General features: G+C 53.1%; 1 protein-coding gene across 1 annotated transcript; it reads right to left on the reverse strand.

Moving 5' to 3' along the window:
• Window positions 1–562: 562 nt before the first annotated feature.
• Window positions 563–2,195, reverse strand: HOXB1 (homeobox B1). Its single transcript, XM_034070328.1, has 2 exons — window positions 1,489–2,195; window positions 563–888 (listed from the first exon to the last, which is right to left on the reverse strand). Exons 1-2 carry the CDS (start codon window positions 2,096–2,098, stop codon window positions 563–565), a joined length of 936 nt encoding a protein of 311 aa, XP_033926219.1. The 5' UTR covers window positions 2,099–2,195.
• Window positions 2,196–9,223: the final 7,028 nt, after the last annotated feature.

Genomic DNA, 9,223 nt, shown 5'->3' on the forward strand with positions numbered 1-9,223 from the left:
CCCTGATGGCACAACCCAGGTCAGTGCCAGTCGCAAAGCGTGTACAAAAACCCTGTAAAGCAGAAATAGTGCAAAACGGCAGCAGGGGAATTGCGGGGTTTGAGCGGTGCGGGGGTCTGTGCAGAGGCCAGCGGCATCCTGGGCTCCTCAGATCTCGTTCCGACATATACATACAGGAAATGTAAAGGAAAGAAATAAAACAAATGCCCAAAACCTTTTTACAAGTAGGAAAACCGTATAAAAAGTAGGGTTCTTGCAGGCGAAAGTCGTTGTGCACGTTTTTAAAAACGGGAGAAAACTAAATTCGTTTTAAAGTTTGTGTAGTTGAAAGTGCAGTTCCTATAGGGAAAGGGAAAGGAAGAGGAGGAACATCCCTGAGACAAACGCCTCTTGCTGGGGTGTACGAGGACCCGGCTGCTCCGTCGGGGGCCGGTGGTTTTACAGGGGTCTATAAATTAAGGGAGAGAAACTCGAGTGGGAGAATGGGGCCGGCCCGACGCGTGTGCGCGGCCGGGCCGAGCCGAGCGTGGAAGTCTGCAGGAGCTGCGGGGAGAGCTGCCCCTCAGGAGGACACGGAACCGGGGGAGGCCTCGGGGGAGGTGCAGGTGGACTGGTCCGAGGCTTCACCCGCCTCCTTCGCAGACCTGGGGGCAGCGGCTGGGGCAAGACCTTCCTTTTCTCTCTTCTTCTGCTTCATCCGCCTGTTCTGGAACCAGATCTTGACCTGAGTTTCGTTGAGCTCCAGGGTGGCTGCGATCTCCACCCTCCGCGCCCGGGTGAGGTACTTGTTGAAGTGAAACTCCTTCTCCAGCTCCGTTAGCTGCTTGGTGGTGAAGTTGGTGCGGATGGTGTTGGGCTGGCCCAGGAGTCCGTACTCCGCCGCTTTAGCTGTGGACGAGCAAAGAGGAGCAGGGCAGGAGCAGCCAGGGCGATCCCTGAGCATCCTCTCGGTCCCTCGGCTGGCACCCCCTGCCTCCGACACGGAAGGACAGACCCTGGCTCCACAGAGCTGTCCCCTTCCCTTGGAGCCCTTCCCTCCAGTTCCCTGCACATTGCCGTGACACCCGAACGTGCGTGGGGTGAAGTGGGAGGGCAAGGATCATGATGTGAGAAGGAGGAGGAGGGAAGGATGTGGTTAAGGAAGACTGGGGAGACGGAAGTTGAACAATAGAGGAAATGGAAGCCACGGCTGTGGAAAGAAGCAGGAAGCCTGGTGCTTTTCCTACTCCGAGCTGGGCTTAAATAGCATTAGGCCTGCGGGAAATTTAGCGCAGGGACCCTCCTTTCAGATGAGTTTGGGCAATCTCTCTCTGGCTTTTCACAGCGCCAAGCTGGCGTTAAACCAAAAACCACCACCAACCCCCAAAGCAAATTATCCCCTGGACAACAAGCCCAGCTCCCTGGGCCCACACCCGAGGAAGGCCACCCCTTCCCGGACAAGCTGAAACCTGCCAACCCCTCGCCCTCTTCTGTGCTCCCCAAACTCACCTGTCTTGGGTGGGTTCCTCTTCACCCTCATCCAGTCGAAGGTCTGCGTGGCGCTGGCGTTGGGGCATGGCTCGGAGGGACACGCAGGGTCTTTGTCCTCGTTTAAAGCAGGCGAGAGGTTGCTGTAAACGGCAGGCAAGTAACCGGGCTGCTCCTGCCCGTAAAGGTGTTGCTGCTGGTACGGCCCTGGGGCCGGCACAACCCCGCAGTAGCTCTCTGCGAGGGAGCTGAGGCTGGGTCCGGCGTTGGCGCAGTACCCGGCCGCCTGGAAGTAGACACCCTCGGCGTCCTGCTGCCCGGGGAAGAGCTGGTGGTGCCCGTAGCTGGGGCCGCAGTGCTGGGCCGGGAACCCGGCGGGGGCAGCGCCCAACACGGGGCCGGAGCGCCCGGAGGAGGGAGGGCGGCAGCCGGGGCTGGCCTGGGGGAGGTGGGCAGCCGCGGCCGCGCTCCCTCCCGTGCCAAAGCGCCCGTCCCCGCTGAAAGTGTCACTGCCGGGGCTACCTGAGCAAGGGGGGAAGGATGGGGAGCTTTGCTCCAAGTGGTGGTAGGCGCCCGTCCCACGGTTACAAATTGCATACTCTAAGAAGGAGTTCATCCTAGTATTGTCCATCTGCCACTGATGGAGGAGGGTCAGCCTGTTTTGGGGGGGATTCCGCCTGCCCTACAACCTTTAGATAGTATGTCAAAGCTGTAAAACTTCCTTCCATGCAGCGCTGGCCCTCGGAGCCCGCAGCCCGCGGCGGGGCAGGGGGGGCGGCCCCGGGGGGCGGCCCAACCCAATGAGCGAGGGGCTCCTGAAGTTTGTCACGGCTCTGAGCTCATCCATCAAGGCCCTGACATTTGCATGACAAAGGGGTTTCAATCAAACCCTGCCCATCAATCTGATAACAACACGAATACGTCAAAATCTTTCCTCAAAGACTTTAAAGGAGAGGAGGGAAGTGGGGTGCGGGGAGGTAGAGGGGAAGAGGGGCTGGGGGAAGAACTAGAATCATCCATGACTGTTTTAAGTGCTAAAAAGGCCCCCAAGTTGTGTGATAAACCAATTTCAGCAGAACGTCCCCTGGCCCCAACTTTAAAAGGTTTTCCTCAACCCTAGGTCCATGTCAGGGAAAAAAGGACAGAGGGAAAAGAGATGGGGAGGGCCGGCTGCTCTGCCCCCAGCCCGGAAGGATGCTTTCTTCTTCACTTCCAAACTTTCCCCTAGGAAGTGGCTTAGACACATTTGGCGTTTTCTGGGCTAAGTCGCCCAATGAAAGCTCCTAAGGAAAATAACGCTTCATATATTTGAGTTTTGCCAGCCTGGCTTTGTGTCTAGGGCTAGTGTGGGTAAAAGCGATGTAATTAAATCAATATTCTAATGAGGGGATGAAATAAAGTTAGGAAGACAGAATGGCTTTTGTTGGCGATATAGCATGCCCAGCTTTACAATTAGAGGAATAGAACTAAAAATGATCCATGTGTCTGATATCTTCCACTCCGTCCCTTCTCCCTTGCACCTACACACTTTATACTGAAAATAAACGGTGTCTTAACGGCTATACCCAACTCTAGACCATTAAAATCTGCTTTTCCATGGCAAACCTGGTTGATCTTTCCCCAGATCTGCTCCCAGAGCAGAGCTTTCCCCTGACAGGGTCCAACTGATGAGTAGGTGGAATGACACTGACTTCGGGCCGGCCACTCAACTGCCCAGAGAATGGAAACATAGGTAGGCAACATTTATTTACTTGTTAGCAGAAGGGAGACAAGAGCACCCAACAATATGACGCCCACAGTCATTTGTTACTTGTCAGGATATTTACTGGTTATTCAGCCTCGAAGAAGAACCAGGAGGGCTCTTTTTCTTCTCTCCCCCAGGCCAAAAGTTCACTTCGGGCGGCACAAACACGTCCTGGAGTTGGTAGGTTTGGCTGATGCAACACGTTGGGTAACATTTGTTAAGAAACTACAACACAGCAGCCATAGCATCACCCTCCCTTCCTCAGCCTCCCCCTCTTCGTGAGCTGTGGCCAATTGCAACCCTCGTCCTTCAATAAGAAGAGAAACGAGAAAACTATTTCCAGAGCTGCTTGAGGATTTATTCATCTCTTCCTCTCTTCTGCATCTTTGCTGATGTTGAGATGTGCAAGAGGGAAATCTTGGGGTGTAACAAACGTTAACCAACCGAAAGTAAATATCAAGATTCAAAGCAACTCTTATGTCTTTTCCCTTGCAAGAGAAATCCGCTTCTAATTTGATTCCAACAATAGTTTTTGTATTAAGTTGCACTCACGTTTAAATGGATGTATTCCGTTTAAGCGATGCTTCTAAGAGATGATTGATGGGAGTAAAGTTAAAGAAAAGAAAAGGATAGATGTTTAATTCCTCCTTGAATCAATTGTTTCGTGTTGTCTGTTCATTTTCCACCGTGATCTCACTCCACTGCTGCATTAAAGGGATGGTTTATGTCGTTAAAATACAGCTGTACCCTGGGAGGGAATTCGCTGCTATGGAGTTCCGGAGGGGAAAGTTCTGCTCTACATCTACTTTCAGCGAAGGGTAACCAAAGTTTAGAGTTAAGGCAGCCCTTAGGTGAAAGCACGGAGTTTCTCTGGTGGATGGAGGGCTGGGATAACGCGGGATCATGATTTTAGCTATGAAAAGCAGCAAATCGCGGACCTGGGGGAGCTGATCGGGGGACTGGGCTGCAGGAATAGGGATGAAGCCGAGCAGGGGACTTGCGGAGCTCTGGTCACTCTGGCAAAGGCTCTTTTCTCCCTCTGCGGAGGTACCTGTAGGATCAGGAAGGATGGGATATGGAGCCGTGTCCTCAAGCGAAGGGGCCTCTGCCTCTCCCCCCTCTCTCTTACCTATCTCGGGAGCCCGAGCAGCACCACACGGGGCAGGTCTCGGGGTGCGCCGGGACGGAAGATGCTGGGTCCCCCCACGAGGCTGCCATGTTGACTGCCGCGGCGCACGTTGAGCCCCCAAAGTGCTGTATTATTCTCCCAAATGCATGGCTAGTGGCCACTGCCCGGTATTTTCGAAACCCTCAGCATCAACGTGCGTGCAGTCGCAGAGGGAAGCCCTTTTCTAAGTTTCCTTCTCTTCCCCTTGCCCTGGATCCGAGAGGAAATCACCGCTGTTACCGTGACTGGGTTTAATTCCCCTTGTGCGGGAGGTGTAGGACCCCTTTTCGGTACAGACCCTCCTAACACGCCGGATAAACGAATCTCAGATTATCGTTAACACCCAGGTGCCGGAGTCTTTCACCACTACATTTATTTCTTTAAAACCTCATTTTTGGTGAGTTGAGAGACTGAAGGTGGGCAAAGAAACGGTGCAGATGGAGATTCCCAAATTATCTGCCCTATGTCGCCCAAATGCTTCATTCGTTTTCATTATATAAATTACTTAATTTTCACTTATGTGTTCGGGGAGACAGCTGTTATTCCTACTGCCTAAACCACGGATGGCCCCGTTTGGGGATGCTGTGTGGGAACACTCCCTAAAGAAACCTTTACCCGAGACATACAGGGAGGTTTTCTGTTGCAGGCGACACAGAAGGAATGAGGCATTTCCAAAGGCTCCAGGGTGCTCAGAGTCTTCAGACGTTTCGTTTTGGAGTTAAATATAACCCTCTGCAGAGAAAGTTTGTGTCGTGCGTTAAGAAGTGTCACTTCTGGCTCCTGGTGGGTTGATTTATAGGAAGCGCTGCTGGCGCTGGGGGTGCGTGGTTGGCTGCGGGCATCGTTAGCACCAAAAAGGACTTGTCCCTTGGAATTGTCAGAGAAATTTATAGCCCCGGCATGTGTCTTGGTTAAATCATAGCTTGCTAAGCTATATTTGGGGCTAGAAACTGAAGAGGGAAAAGCATACAGTACATGGAAAAATGATCCAGAGTTTGGGAGTCCAAAGAAAAGCAGAAGGAGAGCCTTTTAATGAGTTATAAGCAAGGGGCTATCTCCGAGCTATATAATAAATAGGGGACACTTAAGATAAGATGGAAAAGTTCTTTCTGCCTCTCCCGGGTAAATAAAATTCCTTCTTTGACAGCTCTGGGGACCTGGTATCTGGTGTTTCTACGTGGCTCCAGGAGCAGAAGTGTGTCTGCAAGCCGGGGCGTCTCGCTGATGAGATTCCTTTAAGCCTTTCTGCTGGGTGGGAATGGATGGGGCAGCTCTGGACCTGGCTTCTCACCCCAGGCCAGCCCCTCTCCCGGCTCCTTGAGAGCTCAGCGTCCTCGAGGGACTCGAGCCCAGGGGCTGCAGGATCGGTCCGACCCAGGGGATTCCACAGTCTCCGGGTTTCCTTCAGATCCAGCACCCGGCAGGCTCGGCCTGGGCCAGCTCCACCTAAACCTGCCCTTTAACAAGAGCATGAATTTATTAACGAACTCATCAGTGATGCTAATAGTAGGTCAGTGTTGTTCATCTCAACCAGCTTTAGTCTGAACAGTATCCCTCCGTGATGAGGGCTAGATTCACCTGCCCGATGTCCAGCGTTTCTTAAGTTAGTTTCTCCGGACCCAAGACTCCGTATTTTCCTTTTCCAAGAGGAAAAAAATAATACCCGGCAAAGCTGGGATGGATGCAGGAGGTACCAGACCTGCGAGCAGAAGGTCCCCTCTCCTTGAGGACGGGGTAAGGATGTTAGACCTCAGCTGGGAAAGCGGTTCCAGGGGGGATATCCCCGGAAAGCCGGAGCTTGGCACTGGCAGCTCGTGAGGAAGGTCGGGAGATTCCAGGGAGAATTCAACTCTTCCCACCTCATCCGGTTTCCACCCTTCCCGGAGGGGTTTAACCTCCTCAGGCCTTCAAGTAGCTCTTCAGCAAACACATCCCCAGACTAGATCAGCACAAGATAAATATTACTTTTAGCATCCCTACAACCCGTGCGAGAGCGTCTCATTTGCATACTCCGAGGTTAATAATCGTGAGGCAATTGCAGTGTTTTGACAACGATCAAGGGCTGAATCCGCTTAATATGCTTAATATATGCCCTCCAGTTGCACAGAACAGAAGGGCAGGGTTGCAAATACGCATTCCCCATTTGTTTGACATTTTGAAGAAGGTAAAGAATGGCTGAACTAATGGCAAAATCTTACAGTCATTCAATAATTTAAATTTTATTGAATATTCCCCTTCTTTCCTCCGACATTTCAGTCGTGCTAATTAGGACAAATCCGAAGGGCCCTGCTGTTAGCGAGGATAATAACTGGCGAGCTTCCATTTATTAAGTCACTTTCCGTGGGTGTAGAATTGATCTGCGGCTGTGACTGGCATGCTTCCTAGACCTGCAGCAACTTTGGGAAGTCATTACGAGCTGCAGAAGGGCCCTCGTTAGAGATTTGTATTGATAAGGTGTCAGGGTTTATGGTGGGGAGAGGGTTGGAAAACCCTTCTCTGTCCCGGTTCCTCCCCAGGACCCGCAGAGGCCGGGGTCCCTCCCCTCCGCCTCACCCTTCCCCTCCGCCCTTCCCCATGGAAAAGGGTGTGTGAGCTCGTGGAAATCCGCCGCAAGATCCATTTGCTGGGAGCTCTATCCCTGCGCACGTAGTTTGAAGTTGATTCAGGAGCTGCCTGCCCTGGGGAGTGCTGGCTTGGGGTGCGGAGACCAGACCACTGCAAGCCCCCAGGCCCCGGTCTCCCCATTCCTGACTCCGGTCGTGCCGTCCCCAACAAACCCACATTCAGGATTGCAAGGAGGGGGAAAGGCGAGAAGGGAAATATGTAAAACACTGGAACAAATGGCGCTTTGATAGACAGCGTCTGGCAGTGCCAACGCTGCCTCTGAGTGCGTTCCAGAAGCTGGAGATATTAAATAAACTTAAAGATAATGAATAGCCTTCTGTGGGGCTGTGCCTGGGCTTTGCACACCCCCACCCCCCCACACGCCCAGCTCGGGACTGGCTGGAGAGGGGCAATGACTAAGGGCAGCACCAGCGCTGGGGACGCGATACCAAAGGGACACCCCCAGGCCGGGGGCAGCTTGACCGCAGGCAGCGCTGGGCTCTGCCTCTTCTTTATAGGGAGGTGTTAAGTAACGTTCAGTCGCATATTTTAGCGGCCATCTACTTCGATTTTCAATATAAAACCTTCCCGGAGTGAGGCTGTAGCGGATGGCAACGGCGGCTGGCCTGGTGGGGGAAGAGAATGGCGATATTATTAAGAATAAGAAGGTAAAATCATGCCCACCCCACTCCCTTTGTTCCAGCGAGAAGAGATAATCCAGCTCTGCGAGCAGTAATTCGGGAAACATCTGTCGAGGCCTTTCTTTATTTGATTTTATTTCCTTTTACAGCCCGAAGTGGAAAGCAAAGCTGGGCTCTGATGCTCTTCACCCCAAACAAAACACTCGGGAGGTCTCCCTGGGGCCTCCGAGGAAGGGGTGACCCCCCATCCCCAGCAAACCCCAGGCACCAGCCCGGCTTTGTCGGGGGCCTGGGGAACCGAGAGTTAAGGCCAGGACTCAACGGTCCCCACTCCTCTCCCTGCCATTTTAAGGCCGCCTCCGCGGGTCCCCCCCCTCCACGTACTCGCCCCTTCCCCCACCGCCCTCCCTCCCTCCGGGCTCGCCTTTCCGCGTTATTTCCGCGCACCCCGCACTTGAACGCGTACCAAATATCCACCCCGTGTCTGAGGAAACACCGATGACTTAGCAAAGACGTAATATGATTTATTTGGGGTGTCACCGCGATTGATTCCTGCTCTGACCCCTTTTCATTCACAAGCTGCGCCCCCCCCTTCCCTGATATATGAGTTTTGTGTTTAAAATTGCACGTTGAGAGGAAGGTTTCGTGCAGGCGGGAGCTGCGGAGGGAGGAAGGGGCCGATCCCTGAGGCCGAAGGCTTCTGTACGGCTGGAAAAGGAAGAGGGGAAAAGAAAGGCCTCTTCCAGGCTAAGATCTTACCCCTTTTCTTCTGCAACATTATTTGTTGATTAAAATGCCGGCACCACCCACCCCTCCAGAGTTGGGGGGGGGGGAAGGGGGTAGTGGGGGGTTCATCCTCCCTTTCCGCCTTTTTGAGGGGGTTTTTGGTGGTCCGGGAGGGTTAAAACGCAATCGGCGCCTCTGTGTTCTCCTCTCCGAGAGGAGAAGACTGAGATGAAGGCGAGAAGCTGGGGGGAAAGGGGGGAGCGGAGGGGGAAGCGTAGTCGCGGGGATTGCGCGGCCCTACCGCCCCCAGCTCGGCCGCGGAATGTGCGGAGGCTCCGCGGAGCTGCGCGGCCCCCGGCGCGGCCCCGGGCTTCGCCTTTGTGCCGCTTCCCAACCCGGGCACTGCCATGCGGGGCGGGGAGAGGGGGACACTTCCATAAATCCAGCCTCAGACGTTGAAATTGGGAACAAATGTCCCGTTTCGATTCAGTGAGAAACCGAAATAAGCTACATACAAAGCAAGCTCACGGGAAATGAGCCGTGCTGAAGGCAGCGGCTGCTTCTGCTTGGAGAAACCTCCTGAAACGTTGGTTGGGAGCAATTCCTTTTGTTTCCCCTCTCAATGCACACGAGGACTTCACTGGGACACCATTGCTGTAGAGCAGGAAGGAGGGAGGCAAATGATTTAGGAAACGAATAGCTCATTTTCGATGGAAATACGTAGCGAGCAACAAACGGGTCTGGATTTTATAAAGACATTTATTCACTCTATGAAAATAATGTGCAATAAATAATTTGCCATTTACTATTAAAGGATTTGAATAAATAGTCTACATCTAAAACTTAAAAAGAGGAAGGAAAATTCCTCTCTTA

The sequence above is a fragment of the Melopsittacus undulatus genome, chromosome 17 (genome assembly GCF_012275295.1).
Source record: "Melopsittacus undulatus isolate bMelUnd1 chromosome 17, bMelUnd1.mat.Z, whole genome shotgun sequence".
NCBI classification, from domain to species: Eukaryota; Metazoa; Chordata; class Aves; order Psittaciformes; family Psittaculidae; genus Melopsittacus; species Melopsittacus undulatus.